The sequence below is a fragment of the Neomonachus schauinslandi genome, chromosome 6, assembly GCF_002201575.2.
Source record: "Neomonachus schauinslandi chromosome 6, ASM220157v2, whole genome shotgun sequence".
Lineage (NCBI taxonomy): Eukaryota > Metazoa > Chordata > Mammalia > Carnivora > Phocidae > Neomonachus > Neomonachus schauinslandi.
The window spans coordinates 88,002,085-88,027,639 of NC_058408.1; the positions used below are offsets into that span (position 1 = coordinate 88,002,085).

A 25,555-nucleotide genomic window follows, 5' to 3' on the forward strand; every position below is an offset into this window, starting at 1 on the left:
TGTTTCAAGAGGTGGCTATCTTGGAAATAATTTGTAATGTAAAAGCTGATCCTTAGATAGTTTTAGTATAGTATAGTATAAGATCTTCCCAATCTTTTTCATGCCATTTTCTACACAGAAAATGGTTGTACAGCCTATCACTCAATATCTCAAGTATGCCTTTGTCACACGTTCTCAGGACTTTGGGAAAACTAATCTAGTCCAACATCCTCATCTGCAATGGGGAAAACTGAATCTTAGAGGATGCAACATTTCGGGATCAAGACTTTTAACATTAACGCTGGGGCTAGACAGTGTCTCTGCACAGTTAATTAGCCAAAGTCTCCTTCCTAGAAATTAAGCAGGGTTGGATGTCAGGCTTGCAGACTGGGTCTGGGATAGTTGCAATGGACCGGAGGACAGTCTACATCCGTACTGCTTTAAATGCGGTCCCATGACCACTGGCATCAGAATTTGTTAAACCGTGAGGAACTTGTTGAAAACAGAGATTCACGGGCCTCACACAGACATATTTAATCAGGCACTGCGGCAAGGCCAGGACACCTGCATTTTTAGGTTTGAAAACACTCCTTACTTCCCACTCCCCCACCCCCGCCCCAGCAGTATTTTTGGGCTCTAGAGCTCCAGCTCCGGCTTGAAGTGAGCGGCTCCGCTCGTCGCGCAGGACCCGCTAGCCTCACCTCGCAGCAGCCCGGACGGCACAGTTATCCCGCGTCCTCGATGTAAAATTGTCTGTTACGTACTAGCCCTTTCGGTCGTCACAGGCGGACGCCAGCCAGCACTGCCCTACCCGTGTGAGGCCGCCGCAGTGCCTCCATCAACCTCCTGGCCCCGCGCCGGAAACGACTGCGGAGGGTGGGGGCCGGGGGCAGAGGCGGCTCAGCTGCGCCCCCTTGAGGCCAGGACCCTCCGCAGGAGAGCCGGGTTGCGGTTTCCCTTCTCCGCCCCCGAGCTCCTCCTCCTTTGCAGCCCCGGCCACCAGGGAAGCCACTACGGCGCCTGCGTCAATTCTGCCTTGCTCCGCCCCCTACTACCAACCGGATGCTAGCGGATTTCCCATGGTGCCTCGCGAGTGGCGGGCATGAGAGTAAACTGCAGAGGGTCGCCAGCGGGTTCTTCTAGTCATTGTTGGAGTTGTTCTGTTGTGCCGCAGGGATTGGCGCCCGGTCGCTGCTTTGTGGGCTGGTGCAATGGCGCTTTTCCGGGGCGTGTGGAGCGTGCTGAGTGCCCTGGGAAAGTCCGGAGCGGACCTCTGCGCGGGCTGTGGAAGTCGGCTGCGCTCTTCTTTCAGGTGGGACCGCTCGCGTGCCACCTCGTGAGGTGGCACGGCCCAGGACGCTCTGGGATTGGAATGTATACTTTTTGTCCTTCCTACGAGGTCCGGGCCACTATGGCCCTTTGACTCAGACCTCGACTTTGCCTAGGTGGTTTTGAGACCAGGCCTTACGCCAGTAGTTTTTCCGGCCACCCTCCACCTTTCGCCTTCCTTCCCGCCCCACCGCACTGTCCAACCTTGTAGCACCCGTCCAGAGTTCTCTGCGAAGTCGCGCCACGAGCCTCCCGCCATCAATATAGGCGTTAAGGAGGCAGGGGCCGGGAGCTGAAGTATAGATGCTTTCCTCCATTTTGCCCTTCCTAGCAGGCATAGAGAGAGCTTTGAGACTTCAGATTTGCAGGTCTTCCTTCTGGTTAGGAAAGGGTTTTAAGTGTCACAAACACGGTGTCATCTGTAGCGTCTTGATGACATCTCATTTGGGATCTGTGTTCATATACAAATGAATATTGTCAATTAAATACTTGATATTGGTTATTTTCTTTATACGTAGTTTTGCGTACGTACCGAGATGTTTTTCATCCACCGCGAATAGTTATCCAAAGAAGCCTCTGACTTCATACGTTCGATTTTCTAAAGAACAGCTACCCATATTTAAAGCTCAGAACCCAGGTAAGGAGTTTTGGAGCATTTACTCTTTTATGAAGTAATGAAGAGGACACTAAAACAGTTAAACTTCAAACCTGATTTGCATTTTCAAAGCATCCATTGACTGCGGAAACACAATCATTACATTTAGTGGTCCATAAAATAGGAAGTAGGACATATCTTTTACCAAGTAGAAATGCCTTAAAAATAAATTACGAGGTAATGAAAGCTATTTTCATTTTACTTTTTTATTACTATATATATTTTTTATTGAAGTATAGTTGACGCGCAGTGTTATGGTAGTTTCAGGTGTACAACATAGTGACTCTAGTGATTCCACAACTCTCTACATTATGCTGTGCTCACCGCAAGTGTAGCTACTAACAGTCACCATACAATGCTGTTACAGTATCGTTGACTTTATCCTCCTGACATTTAATGAAAGGTATTTTAAAAACAGCTGCATGTGGAGTGGAAAGCATCCAGGGAAGAGGATGAAAAAACTGAATTTAGAGGATTTGGTTGCCATTGGCATGGAGCACCATTGATAAATCATCTTATCTCTTACTTAGCTCCTACTTCAGGGAATTGTTAAGGAAGTTGCAATGAAATGATAACTTACGTGGATGTGTTCTATAAACTCTAAAGCTCTATACAAATTACTGCTAATTTCAAGAGCTTTTTCACTGGAAATTGGTTGAATTCCTGAAAAAAGAGATTTCCAGGTAGTATGTTTGTTGACTCCCTAGAAAGGCTGTGGGCCTGCCTTTGGGGTTATAGTGGTGTAAAGATAATAAATTAATAACAGTCAACTTTGTTTATGATTTCTAAAAGCCCTTTCACAGGGCGCTTGTGCAAACCAAATGAGCTGTAATGAAAATTCTCACATTATAAAGAATTGGTTTAAGAGACATGTTTCAGAAGTACTCACATCTTTTAAAATATGGTAGTTCAAACTCAGTGGTTTGTTAAAATGTTTACATACATCCCAGTCATTCCAGTTAAAATGAGGAAGGAAATGGGGAATAATGAATTGATTTGAGAATAGTTTGTTTGCAAATAGTATTTCTGTAATTGAAATACAAGGTGATGTTATATGAATCAAGACTATATTTTATTGTTTAGTCAGGCTTTATGAACTTAATAATTCCTGAAAGACTGGGAAAAAAGTTTTGTTTGAAATACGAAGTAAAAAGCTTGAAGAAGTTGATTACCCAACTGCTTAAACTAATAATTTCTAAGGACTGTTTGGGGGTATGTGATATACTTCTTAATTTTTAGATAACAGATTTTAACAATGTTGAATAAAATATGAAATTATCAAATTTAAAGTAGTTGATTAAAGAAAACCTAAATCATTGTATTGAGTTGTGTGTGGTAGAGAGGCATCTGTAATAAAACTTAGAGCTAATGGATTATACTTTCCTAGAAGTCTTTAGAATTAATCCTGAGACATAAAATTGTGACTTTTTTTCATTTTATTCCAATCTATAGATGCGAAAAATTCAGAACTAATTAGAAAAATCGCCCAACTATGGAGGGAACTTCCTGATTCAGAGAAAAAAGTAAGCATATTGGTTTTTCAGCATTGCTGACCAGTTATTCTGCAGTTAAAAACAATAGTCATGTCCTTTAAGGTACCAAAAAAAATTATATTTAATACCCATTATCTATAAAGGAACTTCATACCTTCTGATTCACATAAACGATTAGAATGTGAATGTATTGCAGTGGTGACGAAGGGTTGGCAGCAATCTGAAATTGAAGACTAATTGGTAGACTCTCACCTTGGTTAGCATGTATATGAAAAATATATGTTTTTAATCCATATACATGTGATTCCAGAGCACATTTTCCACTTGGTGGTTCAGCCTGTCTTTATCTGAAGTCATGCAGTTGTCTTTCCCTGGCAGGTGTGCTATGTTTAATTTGTCAGCAGTAGTTTATTGACTTCTTATTTGGGCTTTTTATTTATAGATATATGAAGATGCTTACAGGGCAGACTGGCAGGCATACAAAGAAGAGATAAGCAGAATTCACGAACAGTTAACTCCAAGTCAGATCATATCTTTGGAAAAAGAAATTCTGCAAAAACGTTTAAAAAAGAAAGCATTAATAAAAAAAAGAGTGAGTATTATTGAAATATTCTTTCCCTATGGCAAAGGACTGAAATTTATATAACTATGAATATAGAGAGTTTTTCTTATATTAATATGTGTGGCTAAATGGTAGAATGTCATCAGGAGTACCCCATTTAGGAAATAACGAGATAGGGGCGCCTAGGTGGCTCAGTTGTTAGGTGTCTATATACTATAGAAAATGGTCATCAGAGTTAAAACTATTTCTTTGGAAAAGTAGATTTGAGACTTTGATGTGAGATGCCAGCATTTCTCTCCCTGACCCTAATGTCAAGCCCTCCTAGCACCAGAGTTGAGGACTCATCCATTTTAAAGTCAGTAATCTAGATAGTCATCTAGTCTTCTGATCCAATTAGTAAAAGGGAGCCAGAAAAGAAAATAAGAGAAATACTGTGTCTACTTAGGGATAGTATTTGGAGGTGTGATTACTAAAGTTTATTGTCCCACTTTTATTCTCCCTTCCTTTTTAATGCACCCATCCATTGTTAAGAGTGGAGAGGACCAGAAATGAGGATTGGGCAGTGATATGGGATTTCCCTTTCATATGTTTCTTTTGTTCCTTACTCTTTCTCCTCGTGCTCCCATTATTTTTTTAAAAAAGATTTTGTTTATTTGAGAGACAGAGAGAGAGGGAGAGCACGTGCACACGAGCATGAGGGGCAGAGGGAGAGGTAGAAGCAGACTTCTAGCTGAGCAGGGAGCCCAACACAGGGCTTAATCTCAGGATCCTGAGATCACAACCTGAGCCGAAGGCAGACACTTAACTGACTGAGCCACCCAGGCACCCCTCGTATTCCCATTATATGTTTGTTACACCTGTTGTAGGTTGTCCCATAGGCCTTGGATAGACTGTTCAGTTTTTTTTTTTTTTTTCAGTTTTCTCTTTGCTTTTGGATTTTTGAGGATTCTATTAATATGTCCTTTAGATCAGAGATTCTTTCTTTAGCCATGTCCAGTCTAATAAGTCCATCAAAGACATTCTTTGTTTCTATTACAGCATTTTTGATACCTAACTTTTTTTTGGGGGGGGGGCAGGGGTTCATCCTTGGGTTTTCCATCTCTGTGTTTTTTATTGCCAGTCTGTTCTTGCATGCAGTCTAGAGTCCTTGGCATATTAATCTAGTTGTTTTAAATTCTTGGCCTAATAATTTTAACATCCCTCTCATCTGGTTCTGATGCTTGCTTTGTCTCTTCAAATTATGTTTTTTTGCTTTTTAGTATGCCTTGGAAGTTTTTTCTTGATAGACGGACGTGAGGTACTGGGTAGAAGGAACTACTGTAAATAGGCCTTCATAATGTGATGAGGTGTGGGGGCAAGAAAAGCATTCTGTAGTCCTGTGATTAGGTCCTGATCTTTTAGTGAGCCTTTGCCACTTGTGTGTGAACTTCACAAGAGTTTCTCAGTTCACTCCTGCACACACCGCCTCCCCCTTAGGTGTGGGACAGGATGGCTAGAGTGTGCAGGAGTTGGGTATTTCCCTCCACTCAGGTCAGTTAGGTTCTCCTTTACTAGTTAACCCTGAGGGCAGGCCTTGTTAATAGTTGAGTGCTCAGGCATTTCAAAATAGTTTCTTTTCCTCTTCCCCTCACAGAAGCAGGAGGGGATTTTTTCCAGTATTTATTGTGGAAATCTGGTCTAGCTCCTGGAGGTAAATCTCATAATACTGTGCGGACCCTCCTATGATTGGGTCCCCCTGTAGTTTTTAAACTCTTAAGAGTTGTCCACACAGAGCATCCAGCAGTTCATTTATTACAATAGAGGTTTTCCTACCCCAGCACTGGTTCCAGCAGGGGTTGCCTCGACTCCCTATATTCACTTGTATGTCTCTCCAGTCTAGGGGACAGCAGTTTGCCCTGTTTCCTCCTCTTTCTTTTGGATCCAAGAAAGGTTGTTGATTTTTCAGTCTGTTCAGCTTTATACTTATTGTTAGGAAGGAGTGAGAGGACTTCCAAGCTCCTTGCATGTAGAACCAGAAACTTGAAACCTGAAGGTTTTTTCTCTCAGACTTCCATTTTCACTCCCTGTTGGAATTTTTCTTTCTATTGAAAATTCCCAGTGCCAACCAGTTAGAAATCAGGTGAGAAGTGTGGGGATCAGGAAGTTACAAGTAGAGCACCTGGGAGAGAAATCCCTAGCAGTAGCTATAGAAACAAAAAAGAAATAGTTATAAAGTGCCTGGAGTCTACAGTAGTTTTATGACTGAGAAGTTCAGGGAGAAGGTAGTAAATCACAGGGGTCCTTCTTTTACTTATGAATAAAAATTGGGTTATTGACTTTAACCAAATTACCATCAAAAGCCATATACTTTTATAAATTACAAGTACTACTATCCAAATTCAGAAACTAAGTAGGATAATGCAGTATCCCTTACTCTCTGAAAGTCAGAAACTAAACTGATTTAAACAGCAAGGGATATGTGTATTTTCCATCTCCTGCATCCCCTGCTCTTTGGTGTCCAGTTAAAAGAATTGAATTTAACACATCGTTGAGGTTTAAAAGTTGAGAGATTTATCAGAGAAGGAAATGAAATGAGAGATTATTAAACAGATAGTGTAGTGTTCATGAGTTGTGGTGGAGCCATGTAGTGACTAGGAGATGGTAGTGTCCTGTAAGGATGAAGCTGAGATTGTTTTAACCTTTAAAAAAGATTTTGTACATATTTGCTCAGTTATTCAGTTTGTGGAGACTATGAAAATCATATGTAAAGGAAATGTTTTTATATGGAAAATAACTCATAAAATCTATTATAATTTTCAAAACTTAGTGCTATCAAAAAAATTCTTATCCCCAGAATGGTCACTTTGTGTAAGAATTATAACATTCACTTACAGGAACTTTCCATAGTGCATAGTAGTGAATAAAGTTTCTGTAGATAAAGTTAAGTCTCACAGAAGTTAAAACTATATCTAACTTTTTTCATTTTTGTTACTCAGGAGTTAACAATGCTTGGAAAACCGAAAAGACCTCGCTCAGCTTATAACATTTTTATAGCTGAAAGGTTCCAGGAAACTAAGGATGGTACATCACAGGTAAAACAGAACAGTATTTGTTTTTTAAATTTTTGTTTATTTTGATTTTTAAAATATTTAGACAGAAAATTATAGGGGTGCCATATGTTAGGAGGTGAAGAAAAGTAGTAAATTATTATAAATAAGTATACAAATAGGGTCCTCTTTCTTGTGTCTCTTTTAAAGGAAAACCCTTTTTCTTGCCACATATGATTGAGTACTTAGTGGCCAATATATATGTATATTCAATTTTTTTCTATTTTAAAAAACATTTTCAAATTTATAGGGGTGTCAAAGTTCTGGAGACTTCTTATCTGGCAATTCTTTTTTTTTTTAAAGATTTTATTTATTTGACAGAGACACAGTGAGAGAGGGTACATAAGCAGGGGGAGTAGGAGAGGGAGAAGCAGGCTCCCCGCCGAGCAGGGAGCCCACTGCAGGGCTCGATCCCGGGACCCTGGGATCGTGACCTGAGCCGAAGGCAGACACTTAACAACTGAGCCATCTAGGCGCCCCTTATCTGGCAGTTCTTAACTGTTTTGCAGTCACTGGGAAAGAGTGAGAGTAGAATTACAATATTTTGTACTGGGATTTGAGTATAACCTATTGCTTCATCTTACATCCTCTAATAAAATTTTGGTTATGCCTGTGGGAATGTGTTATACACATGAATATCATCATATGAATGGGTCAAAGAAAAAGAGAAGCTCGTCATTCCTGCTGTGGCTTATTGTTTCCTTTATTTCCTTCTTAGAAGCTCCAAATGGGCAATTATATTTTTCCTTTTATAATATGATACGTATTCAGATCCCTAACTCTTGTCAGTCTGAGATGGTTTTTGCCACCCTGCCACATTTTGGGTTATTTGGATCATTTCGTAAATCTGTTTAACATATGATTAAATAATGTATATGTGACGTAGTCTTCCCTGGCTGTATACTTTTCACTGATTTTTTCCTTGGGATTTTATCTTATTTTTTTAAAAGATTTATTTACTTATTTTAGAGAGAGCGAGAGCATGCGTGCCAAGGAGAGGGACGGAGGGAGAGGGAGACAGGCAGACTCCCCGCCGAGCAGGGAGCCCACTGCGGGGCTCGATCCCAGGACCCTGAGATCATGACCTGAGTTAAAATCAAGAGCCAGGGCACCTGGGTGGCTCAGTCGTTAAGTGTCTGCCTTCGGCTCAGGTCATGATCCCAGGGTCCTGGGATCGAGTCCCACATCGGGCTCCCTGCTCGGCAGGAAGCCTGCTTCTCGCTCTTCCACTCCCCCTTCTTGTGTTCCTGCTCTTGCTATCTCTCTCTCTGTCAAATAAATAAAAAAATAAATAAAATCTTTAAAAAAAAAAAAAATCAAGAGCCAGATGCTTAACCGACTGAGACATCAGGCGCCCCACTCCTTGGGATTTAAAAATTCAGTTTCTGTGTCTTTACATTACTAAAATGCCTGCCTATTTATTTTTTTAGTTGGAATTTACTCAATCACTAACTTACTTTGGATTTAGTTTTATCAGTATAAGAAAGTTATATGCTAGAGAATCCTCCTAAATCAGTGGTTCTCAACTCAGACTACCTTGGAATCACCTAGAAAGCTTAATGGCTGAGGGACTCTATCCCGGGAAATTAAAATTAATGCAACTGTCATTTTTAATCATTTAAAAAATATTGGTTATGCATCCTCATAGTTAAAAGAATCAAAATAAGACTTGTTATGAAAGGTACCAGTTTTCACAGCCTTGTCATACTGCTTACTCCAGAAGCAAATACCTTCAACTGTTAGCTCATTCTTGTGGTATTTACCTCCATATCTCTTAAGTAATTAATACCTTATATTGTTACTTCTTGATTTATTTCAATTTTAAGCATTATCTATATTTTAGGCATTACCTCCCACTATTTAAGACTAACCTTTAACACTTTCTCATCCCACTGTTCAACATGTTTCCACTCACCTGCCTCCCAGTGTAGTTACCATAATTTTGGTTAGTTCAATATCGAGTATGTTACTATGATAATGTAGTTATAGCTGAGCTGTGCCATTTGCTATGATTATTTTTCCTTTCTTACAAAACTCACTTCCACTGAAGTTCATTATGTTTTGTGTTTTTGTTTCCTTAGCTTATTATATACTATCAGTAATTTAGCCTTAAACTCTTAAATATATTCACCAGCTTTCAGTGCATTTAGATGCATTAGCTATTCTGTCAGTTTTAGTCTCGTGCCTCTGATTTGTTCCAATTTGGTTGTGGCCTTTTATGCTTAGTGCACAGTTGACATTCATCCTTGTGGTGCTTTTGCTTCTTCTGTTGTCTTTCTTGGTTTATAGCATCTCCCCAGTGAGAGTACATGGAAGATCAATTTTTTGAGTTTATGCATGTCTGAAAATATTTCTATCATTACATTTGTTTGATGATTTAGGCATAGAATTCTAGGGTAGGAATCATGTTCTTTCAAAAGTTTAAAAATATTGCTTCTTTCTCTTGTAGCTTCTTGTTATTGTATTTTTTTTAAGATTTTATTTGAGAGAGAGAGAAAGAGAGGGCATGAGAGGGGTGTGGGTCAGAGGGAGAAGCAGACTCCCTGCTGAGCAGGGAGTCCGATGCGGGACTCGATCCCGGGACTCCAGGATCATGACCTGAGCCGAGGGCAGCTGCTTAACCAACTGAGCCACCCAGGTGCCCCTTGTAGCTTCTTGTTATTGCTTTTGAGAAGTATAAAGCCATTTTGATTATTAGTCCTTTGAATGTGATCTGCTTTCATTTTTCTTCCCTTCCCCTCTTTTTTTCCTCTGTTCTCTCTAAGAGAGAGTCTTCTGAGCTGGTCCTCTCATTTTCTTTTCTGTATTATTTTCTCTTAGCCTTTTTTGCCTTTCTTTCTGGATACTATATACATTTTTACTTAATCGCCACTGGCCCCAACTGTACCTGGTATCCACAGAGTAGCTCTGTTTTACCCTTTTGAGAGGATAAATCCTAGAATCTGCCCATGGTGGAGATTTAATCTCCTTTTCAAGAGAATTTCGGTCAGTCTCCTGTTTTAAGCCCAACTTTCACTGCTGTTTTCTACCTATCTGATGCTGCCAATTCCTGAGCTACTTGGGAATTCTGCATTGTGAACTGGTGTGCTTTTTTGGCTTTCCCCAATGCCAGCTTGGGAATTTGCCTTGTTGGTTAGGTAAGTCACCATTTCTCCACCTGCTTTTCAGCTTCTAAAATTTTGTGTCGGTAGTGCCCTCTCCTGTTGTCTTTTCCATGTGGGCTTATGCCATAAAAAAAATGCTTATTCATTTACTTTTAAAAAAAAATAAACAATAGAAATTTATTGCTTACAGTCTGGAGGCTGGGAAGTCCAAGATCAAGACATCATCATGGTTGCCTACTGGTGAGGTCCCTCTTGGTTCATAGCTGGCATCCTCTCACTGTTCCTCTCACCTGGTGGAAGGGCTTTGTTTAATGGGTTTTAGGAGGGAGCAAAAGTAAATACCTTTCCATCTCTTTAATTTTTTTTAATGAATTATTTTATTTAGGTGAAAGCTCAGATTATTTAGGCATGCAACTTCATAAATTATTGTTGAACTCAGTGAATACAAAACTTTATGGATTAAATAAAGCAAAAAACTTAAAGAATTGAGAGCATTACAGCAATTCCTTCCAAAGCTAAGAGAGCAGTTATTTAGTAACTGTCCCTGAATATATTAGATGTGTTTATAAAGGTAAGTTTTAAAATGTTCAAAACGTAATGGTTATGTAGCCCTAGATACTATCGGGTACCTCCATTTTTGTTGATAGGACAAAATTTAAGAGTTCAGAACAGTAAAGTTCATTATTCTTATTCTGCTTCTCCTTAAAATCACTGATGACTTCCTCTTAGCTTTAAACAGATACTTTTCAGACCATTTGCCTGTCTCCTTCACACTTGCCTTCTCCTATCCCTGTCTGTCTCCCTCTGCCCCTCATTCTCCACCCACCCATTTATTCCTTCAGTCTCTGCTTTCTGGAAGTAACAGCACAAGCTCTATGAGGTGTGCTGACTCTCCTCTCTGCCTTTCCTCCAGCCATGGGTTCCCTGAATCCTTTTAATTTTATAAATGAAGAACCAAGCCTAAGGGAGATAATAATGACTTTTTCCAAGTCATATAATTAAGTTCAGCTAAGTAGAATTAAGGACTAGTGTTGTTTTGTTCCTATGACTACACCTAAACACTTTGGCACAGATTTTAGAATAAAACATTAAGATACAGGGAAGAAATAAACGCTTAATCTTAGAAGTTAGTCTATCATAGGAATATAGATTTATACTTGGATATTAATATTGCTGAATCAAAAAGGATACATCTGCATAGCAAAGGAAACCATTAACAGAGTGAAAAGGCAGCCTTACTGAATGAGAGAAAAATATTTGAAAATCATATATGTGTTAATATCTAAAATATGTAAAGGACGCGTACAACCCAATAGTAAAAAAAAAATCTGATTAAAAAGTGGGGAGGGGGTGCCTGGGTGGCTCCGTCGGTTAAGTGTCTGGCTTTGGCTTAGGTCATATCACAGGGTTCTGGGATCGAATCCCGCATTGGGCTTCTTGCTCAGAGAGGAGCCTGCTTCTCCTTCTGCCTGCCCCTCCCTCTGCTTGCATGCTCTCTCTCTCTCTGACAAATAAATAAATAAAATCTTTAAAAAAAATGAGAGGATCTGAATAAACATTTTTCCAAAGAAGACATACAGATGGCTAACAGGTGTTAGCTTAACATAAAAAGGTGTTCAGCATCCGTAATGATCAGGGAAATACAAATCAAAACCACAATGAGATATCACCCCAGAATGATACTATCAGAAGATGGCTATTATCAAAAAGAATGGCTGTTATCAAAAAGATGAGAAAATCATGAGTGTTGGCAAGGATGCCGAGAAAAGGGAACCCTTGTGCATGTGTTGATGGGAATGTAAATTGCAGCTCACTATAGAAAATGGTATGGAGGTTCCTCAAAAAATTAATAAAATTACCATATGATCCAGCTATTCTACTTCTGGGTATTTATCTAGAGGAACCAAAAACACTATCTCGAAAAGATATCTACATACCCCCGTGTTCATTGGGCATTATTTACAATAATCAAGACGTGGAAGCAATCCAGCTGTCTATCAATGGATGAATGCATAAAGAAACTGTGGTTTATTTATCAATGGAATATTCAGCCATCAAAAAGAATGAAATCTTGCTATTTACAACAGCACGGATGGCACTTGAGAGCAGGCTAAGTGAAATAAACAGACAAATAAATACTGGATGATCTCTTTTATAAGTGGAATCTTGAAAACAACCAAGTTCATAGTTATAGAGAATGGATTGGTAGTTGCCAGAGGTTAGGGTTGGGGCCCAAAATGGGTGAGAATGGTCAAAGGGTATAAACTTCTAATTTTATTTATTTTTTATTTTTTATTTTTTTAAAGATTTTATTTATTTATTCATGAGAGACCGAGAGAGAGAGAGGCAGAGGGAGAAGCAGGCTCCCCGCCGAGCAGGGAGTCCGATGCGGGACTCGATCCCAGAACCCTGGGATCGTGACCTGAGCCGAAGGCAGAAGCCTAACCATCTGAGCCACCCAGGCGCCCTAAATTTCTAATTTTAAATAAATAAGTCTTGAGGATATAATGTACAACATAGTGACTATACTTAATATTTTAAAGTTGCCTGGAATAGATCTTAAAAGTTCTCATCACAAACAAAATTTTTGTAACAGTGTTATTGTAACAGATGTTAACTAGACTTACGGTGGTGATCATTTCACAGTATATACAAATAACGAATCGAAGTTTACACCTGAAACTAATAAAATGTTACATGTTGATTATATCTCAATAAAAAGGTAAATATCTTCATCCTATTCATTTTTTGTATGTTTCAACAGTTTAATAGTTTTTATTTAGAAAGAAAGGTAGGAATTGATAAGACTGCCTGTGATTCTTGACGTCTGAGATTTTATTGTTGGAATGAATAATAAAAAAAAGATCTTTAACCACTGAAGTCTCTGTATCTGCTACTTAAACATATGTGTTTTACAGGTAAAGCTGAAGACTATAAATGAAAACTGGAAAAATCTCTCTAGTTCTCAAAAACAGGTAAGTAGTATGGTTTTAGTTTCCAGTATCTAGTTAGAATAGCTGTGAGAGAATATATTAGGGCAAGGCTTGATTCATGTGAAAACAATTTTATATCACTAATAACACTTTAAAATATTTTAAAATTATTTTTATATCCTTAGAAACGGTGTGGCTTTTTTCTTTTGGTAGTTTTTAATTGCAAATAAAATTGGTATTTTAAAACAATGTCACTCATAACTTAGAGTACTCACTCTATCCAGTGACAGTTACGCCTTACCTCTGCTCCTCTCCCACATCCCAAGCCCTAAAATTGTACCAGCTTTATTAATTCTTACAAAAATCTTTATCTCTGCCTCTTTTCTCATCTTTTATCTCAAAAAGCATTCCTTCTTCAGTCCCCCTTTATGCATGTAGAACAGTAAGGTGATTTCTAGAGTATATGGAGCATTCTAGAAATTAATTGTAAAGGACTCTTCTAAAGAAATCATTTTAACAGTTACACTTTTTCTCAGGTATATATTCAACTTGCTAATGATGATAAAATTCGTTATTATAATGAAATGAAATCCTGGGAAGAACAAATGATGGAAGTTGGACGAAATGATCTTATACGTCGCACAGTAAAGCACCAAGGAAAAGATGACACTGAGGAGTATTAAAATAGAAGATTGAGTTATGTTCATAATGGATAGACACAAGAAACCAATTAGGTGTCAATACCTGAAGCTATTGAAAATTAGAAAGGATAAAGTTGGTGAACATTTTATATTTAATTCCTTTTTCTTTAGCCCATGGACTTCTGCCAGTTCAGTACATTTTGTATTAGTATCTTGCTTTGGGAAACCCAAACAGATAAAAAGTTCATGTGAAATTTATTTTGTGTTAAGGAACTACTGAGGATCAAAATAATCCATGAAATGCAGCAGTGAATCATTTTACCTTTGATAAAGGTAAATCAGACTGTGAAGTTTTTTTATACTTGATGACTGCAAAGAGTATTCTTGTTTCCTTATATATTATATATGGAGGCAGGAGTTTCATATTCAAAACTGTCCCAAATTGTACAAGTCATAGTGTTCTATGATATAATTGTACATTTTAGAAGAGCACCCATAACTCATCTAGGTAAATTCCAGTCCCTAGGTATAATTCATATATTCAGAGTTGATGGTTGTACATGCAAGGAATTGCTGATTTCAGTTGCAGTTTTTATAAAAGGGATGGAGAGATTTATAAACCTTTTACTTGCCTTTTTCCCCACAGTAAAAACCAAGAAATTATGTACCAAATCTATGCATATTGTTTTATACTGCATAGAATAAAAATTTTAAATGTTTCCTAATTATATGTTTTAAGGTGAAACATTCATTTTGCAGATTTTGTTTTCTTTTTTAAATAGGGATATGTATTCTGAATTATTTTCTCTTTCTCATGTGAGTATATTTATCCAGAGTAGATAATTTGTCTGGTATAAATTTTAAAATGAGAGATCTAAAAACAAGTCTCCAAAGTCTTAGGCTTGGAATTTAAACGTTTTGTATAACATATATAAGCCCGTGTATAAGGCACACCCAGCTCTGGCCTGTGAGCCAAATCGAGCCCAATGCCTGCTTTTCATGGCGTGTGGGCTAAGAATTGAGTTTACAATTTTAAGTCATTAGAAAGAAAATTTCAAGACACATGAAAATTAATATGACATTCTGTGTCCATAAATAAATAACGTTTTATTGGAACATGGTTATACTTTTACTCATGGTTTATGGTTGCTTTTGTGCAACGGTGACAGTTGAGTAGTAGTTTCAGAGACTGTATCCTGCAAAGCCTAAAATATTTCCTATCCAACCCCTTATAAAGTAAGTTTGTCAGCCTATGGTCTATAGTACAGAGTAGTGTGACTAGTGTTCCAGTGTATAAATGTCTTGGGGTAGTTCTTTAAAACTCTTTCAGAGGTTCTTGTTTTAGAATCTTTGTCACCATTACCTTAAGAGAAAAGAAGTCAGACCACTGAAAAAGCTAAGCAAACTTGCTCCACAGTGTTAGCAAGGAAAATTATCTTTAGTTTCAAATTATGTTGCAGTATAATAAAAAAAGGTCTGTATAGTGTGGAATGAGATTCTTTTGATGTATTTGCCTTAGTAAAATGAACTTCAAGAACTTTCCGGCTAGCACATACCACCAAAACCTTACCAACTTTTAGCATTTGTTTATCCTCTTAGGAGAGTCAAGCAAAGGTTTTCAAAATCCATACCACTTTTTTGATCAAAATCATTCATCTCTCTCATCATCAGTTCAGGAACAGGATAACTCAAAGTTTATATGGGCTTTATATTATGCTAAATATTGAGAAATGGTAGTTTCTAAATCTCCAGAAAAGCTTTGAAGATTTTTGTTGTTTCTGGATAGAAAATAAGTCAAAAGTCACAAAAAGGTGACTTATGTATACTGAGCTTGACAAAGGTAGGGACTGAAGAGAAAAATATAACAAGAGGAAGAATAAGATTTAAATGTATAAAGTTGGGTGTTTTCAAACAACTTTCCCCTGTGGTTATGAATACAGGACAGTCTGCCATTAGTTAAATAGATACACCATGCAAAAAAAAATAGATACACCATGGTTCTGAGGCTAGAGTGTTTTGGAAAAGAAGAGGAGGTGCACTGTTGTCTATCAGTTTCTTATTTCGGTTTCCAGAATTAAGCCCTCACTCCCTGTGGCATCTAGAATGGTACTTATTATATACCATCTTTAGGAGAACGGTGAAAGTCATTAGTCAAATAATTTACTGTGTCCTGTGCTTCAGATGAGCCCAGGGAGCACATAGGCGTCAATGTTGGTAGTGAGTATTGTAGAATGGGTGAGATAGAAATGAATTTTGTAAACACCTGACAAAAGTACAAAACACATCTTTGCAATTACCTTCTGCACTCTTTTAGCATTTTACCTATGGATGCTATTTTATAATCAACACATTCAAATCAGATCTTCCTACATATATTGGGAGGCTCAGTATCTGGTAAGTTCTCAAGTATTTACACCCTCATATAGGAAAAAGAAGTATGAAACAGTGGAAAGAGCTAGAGCAGAACTAGATTATAATATCAAATTGTATTGAGTTTGCTTTGTTTGTAAGAGAATGTTACTGTTAATACTTTATATATTAGAATAATCTGATTCCACACCTTTCTTAATAAACCAGTACATGCTGAAGACGGGCATGCCATATGCCAAATGCCATCTTGATTAACAGTATACTCAAAGTTTCTGTTATAAAGAACAAGAACTTTTATCAGTAACCAGTGACCACTCACTTAAAGCCTTGCTTTTTAGATGTTTCTTAAGTTGCCCCAACAAAGTAATTGCTGTAGGAAGTACAAAAGAGTGCTAGAGGGGAAGATGCTGAAGAAATGAAACAGTGTTACGCTGTTCTAAGCCGTTTGTCATAAAGAGGTTTCTGTACTTTTGTTCATGGGAGTACCAATATTAGGGTTTTTGAAATAATTTGATGACAGAATAGAGGGCTGTGTGATTATTTTACTTTCTGATACTTACTTAAAGGATGTCTTGCACATTCAGCCTACTGTAATCATGTAATTTTGCTATTGTATTTGGCTAACTCCTTTTTTGGAAATGCCATTTTAAAAATAAGGCATATGTTTTTATAGTTGCTCTGAATGTGTATATTTAAATTTGTGAATTAAAAGGATATTACTCGAAGTGGATTTAAAATAACTAGAAAATTTTATTGATTTTTTTCTGACATTTGCTGTACCTAAAACAGTCATCACCAGGTTGTGCTAAAACAGCAGGAAGTTTTTATATAGTTAACTGATGATGATATCCATTATTTCTCTTAATTTTATCAACATTCACTTTAAGAATATTCTCATCCTTTCTTTCCTGTCCCCAACCACTTTCCCTCCTCTACATAGCAGCAACCTCTTACAGACAAATTTGAAAATGTTATTAAGCACAGACTGTGTTTTAAAATTTTAAAGCAGTAATATGCTAAATATTTTTAAAATATTTTTTAAATTGAGTCTTTGGAAAGAATAAAATGAACATTTATTACTTTGAATTTGAAAAACAAAGCATAATTATACAAAGCTGCTTTCATCAGACTCTCACATTGTTCACAAAGTACTTTTGATAATTGATTAAATCATTTATTATATTTAATGGCAAATAAGATACAAAACCATTTAATACATTTTAAAATATTTTTAAAAATTTTACTGGGTAAGGAACTAAATATTTAAAATAGACCCTAAACAAGAATTTTAAATAAGCTAAATATTTTTTTCATTTTAACATCGTTTGAAACACCCTTCTATAAAATGGTTTCTGATTTACTTAGGTGATGTGCAACAAAGTATTTGAATTTAGTCTTTTTTGCTTGTATTGACTGAATTTAGAATTTATCCAGTTTCATTTCTCCTTCCTCACAAATCCTGTATAAAATGTGGGAAGAAGGAAGGGAGTGTATAGTTTTGACACAGTGACCTTTTATTATATAGGCTGCCAACTACCAGCCTTAATTTAAAAAACTTGATTATAGCCATCTCTAAGGTTCGATTTATTTATTTATTTATACACAGAACAGAAAATTTTTATTCAGTTTAAATTTCGCTATAGACATCTCTAAGGTTTTATTTATTTATTTATACACAGATCAGAAAATTTTTATTCCGTTTAAATTTGTAAAAAAAAAAAAGGCTTTAGCCTGTTCTCATATTTATATATCACTTGATTTCTGAGGATTCCAAATCAATTAAGCTCTAACTTTATTTTTTTTTTTAAGATTTTATTTATTTATTTGACAGAGAAAGACACAGGGAAAGAGGGAACACAAGCAGGGGGAGTGGGAGAGGGAGAAGCAGGCTTCCTGCCGAGCAGGGAACCCGATGTGGGGCTTGATTCCAGGACTCTGGGATCATGACCTGAGCCAAAGGCAGCTGCTTAACGACTGAGCCACCCAGGCGCCCTTAAGCTCTAACTTTAAAAAGCATTAAAGACCCCTACTGTAGCAAACGGTGTATTCTATAGTTCATTAATCTTACTTTCAAATAACAGATGAAAATGATAGCAATCTCCATAATCTTAAAATCTAGGTGAAATAAATTGGACTGTGAGGTTCAGTAACTTGTAAAATGTAACCAGGTGACTAGACCAACATGCTAGTGTATAACTTTAATAATTTCTAGCAGGGAAATATCTGGAATAGCCATTTAACAAATGTGTTCATTGGATTGTAGATTAATTTCTTTGTAAGAAGTAATTTTTTTTAAAGATTTTATATATTTGAGAGAGAATGAGAGCACAAGCGGGGGAGGGTCAGAGGGTGAAGGAGACTCCCTGTTGAGCAGGGAGCCCTATGCGGGACTCGATCCTGGGACTCCAGGATCATGACCTGAACCGAAGGCAGTCGCTTAACGAACTGAGCCACCCAGGCACCCTAGAAGTAATTTTTTTTAAAGATTTATTTATTTGACAGACAACGCAAGAGAAGGAACACAAGCAGGGGGAGAGGGAGAGGGAGAAGCAGGCTTCCTGCCAAGCAGGGATCCCAATGCGGGGCTCGATCCCAGGACTCTGGGATCATGACCCGAGCTGAAAGGCAGACGCTTAACACCTGAGCCACACAGGCACCCCTAGAAGTAATTTTTTAAAAGTATAGTTCAATTGCAGGCAAACATGAAAGATATCAAAGATCTTGTTTATCTCCACCTTTCCCAGTGGAATCAGGTACAACTGGAACCTTAATAGTTTCAACAAAGACAGAGTCAAAGGCAGCTTCCTGTTCATCCAAAGAATCAGTAGGTGTGGCTTCTTTAATTAGTGTTGTATCGGTAAAAGATTGTTGCTGCTTAGAAATTTTGCTGGACTCCACTGCTTTTCCACCTCTTTTACCAAGAATTTTGACATAATTAGCAGGTATAAGTCTTGTTTGACCATCAAGACTAGCCAGAAGCCAGCCACACACTTTGGGTTGCTGTTCTTTGAGAGCTAAGTTTAGCATATCACCAGCATGGAAAGAAATTTCTTCTTCAGATACAGCAGCAAAATCATATTCTGCTCTAGCAGCTACATGGTCATCCTCACATTTGCCCAGTTTGTGTTGTCTGTTACTTCATCGTTATGGGTAGACAGCAGTTTCCAGATGAGGTAAGGACCACCAGCAAGGATAAGAGCAAAAAACAAGGGACACCTGGGTGGCTCAGTCGGTTAAGCGGCTGCCTTCGGCCCGGGTCATGATCCCAGGGTCCTGGGATCGAGTCCCACATTCAGGCTCCTTGCTCAGCAGGGAGCCTGCTTCTCCCTCTCTCTCCTTCTGCTTGTGCTCTCTCTGTCAAATAAATAAAATCTTTAAAAAAAAAAAAAGAGCAAAAAACAAGAATATTGGCCAAGATTTTGCTGAGTTAGCTGCTCTGTCCTCATCACCAAGGCAAGCCACAGTTTTTCACTTTCTGCCCAAAGGTCCTCATTCTCAGAGCCTCTTAAACTATCATCCACTGCACTGTCTCTAAAGATACCTTATAGACCTAACTAAGGCAAAAGCTGAAAAAACCTTTATGAAATGTATTTTTAATCGGGAAAAGTGATTTGCTACATCCAATACAGCCCTGAAACTGTTATAGACAGCTGAAAAGGTAGCATCCGTCATCATACTGACAGAGGCAAATGCATGCACGATACTCACCCCTGCTGCTTTCTTCAGCTTGTTGAACAAATCTACTCGGTGGCAGATCATCTACACAGGGACGGTTATAGCCCAACCCATTATATCCATAACTATAAGGGCTATAGCTTCCAGAAAATGAATGTCCATAAGTACCATATCCTGAAGAAAATGAGCTATAAGCAGGTCTGAAAGTACTCACATTGCTGCTTCCTGTCTGCTGGGATGGCCTTGGAAGAATAGGTGGGGGCACTCTGGTAAGTGTTGGTTGGCCAGGGCTCGTCAGTAAAGTAGGACCCAAATAAGCAGATTGCAAAGTGGGGCCAGGTCCTAGTCCTGGCCCGGCCCCAGGAACTCGGCGGGTCCCCCAGGGTTTCCGGGGGAGGGTGGGGGGGTGGGGAGGCAGCGGCTGGGAAGCCATCTCCTCTGCCTCCGCTCAGCTCCCAGGCCATGCTCTCTAAGGTTCTATTTAAATTACTTGTTTATACTGGAAATTTTGTGCATTGAATTGGGTGGGATTAAGTGATGAGAGGAGGGGTCCAAATTTGTTTATTAATCCTTCAGAAATTGTTGAAGCATTATGAGCATTTGCTACCAATTTTGGATTTTTTTTTCCTCAGTCACCAGTAGAACAGGTCCTCAGTAGTTGTGTAACTAAGGTGAACAAGAATTTTACTGGTGGCAGGTACTTAGTTTTACTGGTGGTAGAGGCCAGTAGTTTTTTTTTTGTTTGTGTTTTATGTTTTTTGAAGCCAGTATTTTTTACCACTTGGGAATTTATGCCTTGACTACAAAAGTACTTAGGTGAGGGTAGTGGAGATTTGTTAAAGGCATAGAAATTTTCTCTTAATTTTGACATTAACAACATATGATTATGTGTAAACTTAGTATCAGATATAAGTTAGACCTAAACAACTCAGGATATTTACCCAAAGCTATCTCCTCACCCTCAGTCTTTACTTTTGCGAAGCTCCTACTTGTCTACTGTAATAAGAGCCTGAATGACAATTTGAATGGATGGTGAGATATGTCACAACATTTAGCCATTACTATTATTGACAGGGTTATCTTGGATTCAGAAGGGAAGTGTCCCTCTTTTTCAATGGAAAATGGGAATTGATTGTTGATGAAGTTTGTTGCTGAATATTAAGAACAAAAAAATGTACATGAAGAAAATAATTAGAACTAGCCATTGCTCTCTATAAAAACCAAATGATGAAAAAAAGTTTGAAAATGGTGAGATGAAGCCTTCCCTTTTCCTTTTCCAAAATTCATTAAAGGGGCTAAAGAAATGCAAAACAAGTAGACAAATATAGCAATATTAGAAAACAAGAAACCGTGCCATCAATAGAGCAGTAATTTCTAGGTATTTTTGGAAGATAGGGGATGGGTAGGGATTAATAGGAGTTCACTGGTGCCAATGTAAACAAACCACATAAGGTGAGTGAAAATCATCCAGGTCTCACCAGTACTGAGTAGTGGGGGCTGGTAACAAAGGTTATCCCTTAAGGTTGTTGGAGAGAAATTGGGGTTGGGTGGAGCAGAAGGGGAGTCAGAATGGACAGGCTAGAGTTTGTTTCTCCTTATTTTGCCTCAGCTAACGAAAGTAGAATGATATGATACTGTATGGTGGGCTCTATCCAAACTATGTGCTATGATTCTTAACCCTTACTCAAAAGAATCAACCCTAGAGCTTTTAAACATGCAGATACCTAAAGTCAAAATCTGGAGGGTAGAACTAAGCATTGGCTTTTATAAGTTCTCTTGGTAAAATAACGTGCAGCTGGGAGTTTGGTGGGAGTAGTACTGTAGTGTGGCTTCCCAACCTGGTAGTAGGGGCTGGTATTACTCTGAGTGGGTTATAGGCAGGGTAATTATAGTCCATTATCCAAGCTGGGAGGTTTTTTGAAAAAGCAGGAATTAGTAGTCATACCTGGACAATAAGCAACCTGGAGCATATGGTCACTGTAGTTATGAGTGTGCTTAGGCATTCCTTTCACCTCTGTTGTAGTTAGGCTTTTGCTTGGAAGAACCAGAGTCAGGAGCTGCTTCTGTTTACTCCAGTATGCCTTGTGAATAAAACCACTTTTTGAATGCCATGATTTGAAAAAGGCCGATAAATACTGTTTCTAGCTAACCCCAGGCTACTTTTAACACATGTAGTAAGATGTGAATTTCCTGTGAAAGAGATAGGACCTCTGCTGGTGTGGAATCCCCAAATTAAACCTTGGCCAGTAGGCTTAATGCTGTTTGAATCATGGAATCAAGCTGAGGACTGTTTTCCCTTTATGCCATGTATAGTCAGACGTATTTGCTTTCTGTTTAAGGCATATGGAGCGTTCTTCAGGTTAGGCAATATGTTAGGTCATAAAACAAGCCTCAGTAAATTTAAAAAGATTAAAATCATGCAAAATAATCACAATGAAAAAATAAGGAAATTGGGGAAATACATAAATATGTGGAATTTAAACATTCGTTCCTAAATAACCAATGTGTCAAAAATAAATCACAAGAGAAATAGAAAATACATTGGAATGAATGAAAATGAAGACAATGGAAGGGCTTTGTGTGCGGCGGGCAATGGGAGGAAAAAAAAAAAAGAAAAAAGAAAATGAAGACAATGTACCATAAGGGGATACAGCTAAAGCAATGCTTCAGAGGGATAATATGTATAGCTTCTACTGCCTACATTATAGAAGAGCACAAATCAACAACCTAACCTTTCACCTTAAGACTGGAAAAAGAACAAACTAAGCCCAAAGCAAGTGGATGGAATGAAATAAGATTTAAAGCAGAAAATAAAGTAGATAATAGAAAAACAATAGAGAAAAATCAATGAAGCCAAAAGGTGGTTATTTGAACTGATCAACAAAATTGACAAACTTGGCTGGATCAACCTATGAAAAAAGATTGAAACTACTAGAATCTGAAATGCAAGAGGGAACTTTACTAATGACTGTATAGAAATAAAAAGGATTATAAAGAAATACTAAGAGCAATTTTATGCCAACAAATCAAATGGACAAATTTCTAGAAAGAAAACTACTAAAGTAGTTGTATAACTGATAATTCAGAAGGAAGTGAAGGTATTTTCTAAAATTGGTTGGTTGAGAAAAATATTTTTAAGTGTCTTTTAAAGTTATTCAGCAGTAGAAGAACTAAAATTATAAAATTGGAGGAAAGGAGTGATTAAAATTTTCATCTTTTACTTATATGTAAATAAAAGAGGTAAAATTGTTATTTAGAGCTATAACCAAAACTGAAACCTGAAAAATGGAGTGGCTAGCCTGAGGGATAGAAACGAGGGTGGGAGGGTAGGAAGTGAGACTTCTCTTACCCTTCCGATGTTTTGATTTCTAGATATTACTTAAATAATTTTTTTAAAGATTTTATTTATTTGAGAGAGTGTGAGCAACCACAAGCAGGGGGTGGGGAGGGGCAAAGGGAAAGGGAGAAGCAGACTCCCTGCTGAGCAGGCTCCATCCCAGGACCCTGAGATCAGGACCTCAGCTAATTTTTTTTTTTTTAAGATTTTATTTATTTCACACAAGAGAGAATACCCGAGCAGAGGGGAGGGGCAGAGGGAGAGGGAGAAGCAGACTCCCCACTGAGCAGGGAGCCCGGATGCGGGGCTCAATCCCAGGACCCTGAGATCATGACCTGAGCCGAAGGCAGATGCTCAACCGACTGAGCCACCCAGGTGCCCCTTAAGTAATTTTTAAGTGCAGAACTGAAATATGCACAGATATTTTGAGGAAAGGAAAAGAACACTATGAACAAGATTTCATATTCCCAGAGCTCTTAAGAGGTTGGCCAGGATTCAAACACTTTTTGATCTGACTCTTAACCATTATATTGTACCGTCTTCTATTTTAGTTAATTATTGAATACTTACAGGTATTGTAAGCACTCTATATGAACTTACTTAGTCTTTAATACAACCTGATGAGGTAGGTACTATCATTTTCATTTTTTGCAGATGAGAAAAACTGAGTTACCAGACATTGAGTAACTTTCTTAAGAAGTGGCAGAACCACAGTTTGAATCTAGATACTGGGATAAGAGCCCTCGCTCTTAGTTACCGTATCATTTTGAAATCTGAAGAACAAAATTTCAAGAAGCCAATAATTAGTTTAAATAAAACTACAAAATTTCAAAAGACAAGTATGCTTATCTGTTATTCCAGAACTCACTTTTAATATTTTATATCCCGAAGGAATCTACAATTTTCTCTTTTACCATATGAATATGTTTCTCTTTGATCTCACCCTTGCGATATTCACAAGTCTGCATGTACACTTATGACTGATTCCTTAAAATGGTGGCAGGAAAAAAAGGTGGTTCATTTAGGGAATAGACAGGAGAATGGTGTGGCTGGAGTGCACCAGATAACCTGGAGAATATGAGACATGGTCTGTGGAAGGGAGGTCAAAGATACATCTGAGATGCTGACAGTTGACCATCCAGCTATTAGATGATATAGGAGGAATTCATATTTGAAGGAATGTTCATATTTTAAGTTGATGCACTTTTGAAAATTTAAATCTCACTTTTTTGGTTGATGCATTTTAAGCTTTACTGAGATATAGTCTACATATTATATAATTTAAAGCATACAACTGAGGTTTTTATTTAGTATATCACAGAGTTATGCAACTATCACAATCTAATTTTAGAATGTTTTCATCACTCCTAAAAGAAACCCTGTCCATCCCCTACCCTCAGCCCTAGGCTACCACAACCATTAATTTACTTTGTGTATTTGTCTATTCTGAACATTTCATATAAATGAAATTATGAAATATGTAGCCTTTGTGACAGGCTTCTTTCACTCAGCATAGTATTTTCAAGATTCATCCCTGTTTTGGCTTGTATAAATACTTCATTCCTATGGCCAAATAACATTCCCTTGCATAGGTATACCACATTTTATTTATTCATTAGTCAACTGACACATTTAGACTATTACGAATAACACTTTGGGGTTATTATGAGTAACACTATTATGACATTTGTGTATAAATTGTTGTGCGGATGTTTGCTTTTCTTGAGTATATACCTAGGAAATGCTGGGTCATTTGATACCTATTTTTAACCCCATCAAGAACTCCAGACTGTTATCCAAAGTGGTTGTACCACTTTACATTTCCACCAGCAATGTAGAAGGGTTCTAATTTCTCCCCATCCTTGCTAACACTTTTTTCTTTTTTTAAAATTGAGATTTAATTGACATATAATATTACATTATTTTCAGGTGTACAACATAATGATTTGTTATTTGTGTACATTGCAAAATGGTCACCACAATAAGTCCAGTTAACATCTGTCATCATACATAGTTACAAAGATTTTTTTCTTGTGATATGAAGATCTGTTCTCAGCAACTTTCAGCATGCAATACAGTATTATTAACTATAGTCACCATGCTGCACATTACATCCCTAGGGCTTATTTATTTTATAACTAGAAGTTTTTACCTTTTACCTACTTTGCCTACCCCCACCCCCACCCAATCTGTTCTTTTTATAATACTTATTTTTATGTCTTTTATTATAGCCATCCTTGTGATGTTAACTTGTGTTTGCATAATGACTAATGATATTGAGCATTTTTTTCATGTGTTTACTAGTCATTTGTATATCTTCTTTAGAGAAATGTCTATTCAGATCTTTTGCCCTATATAAAATTGGGTTAGTTATCTTTTTATTATGAAGAG

The 25,555-nt window shown here is 37.7% G+C and overlaps 1 protein-coding gene and 1 pseudogene across 2 annotated transcripts; one reads left to right on the forward strand and one right to left on the reverse strand.

Annotated features, from left to right (window-relative positions):
* The first annotated feature begins 1,054 nt into the window (after window positions 1-1,054).
* On the forward strand, window positions 1,055-16,882 carry TFAM (transcription factor A, mitochondrial). 2 transcript variants are annotated; one of them, XM_021699605.1, is made up of 7 exons: window positions 1,055-1,291; window positions 1,827-1,945; window positions 3,416-3,486; window positions 3,899-4,048; window positions 6,994-7,089; window positions 13,127-13,183; window positions 13,678-16,882. In XM_021699605.1, the coding sequence occupies exons 1-7, from the start codon at window positions 1,191-1,193 to the stop codon at window positions 13,822-13,824; spliced, it is 741 nt and encodes a 246-aa protein (XP_021555280.1). In that variant the 5' UTR covers window positions 1,055-1,190; the 3' UTR covers window positions 13,825-16,882. The 2 variants fall into 2 exon arrangements, with proteins under 2 accessions (XP_021555280.1, XP_021555281.1); XM_021699606.1 differs by lacking the exon at window positions 6,994-7,089 and having other exon boundaries at window positions 1,064-1,291.
* Window positions 16,883-18,864: 1,982 nt separating this feature from the next.
* LOC110589580 lies at window positions 18,865-20,260 on the reverse strand (annotated as a pseudogene).
* Between the last annotated feature and the right edge of the window lie 5,295 nt (window positions 20,261-25,555).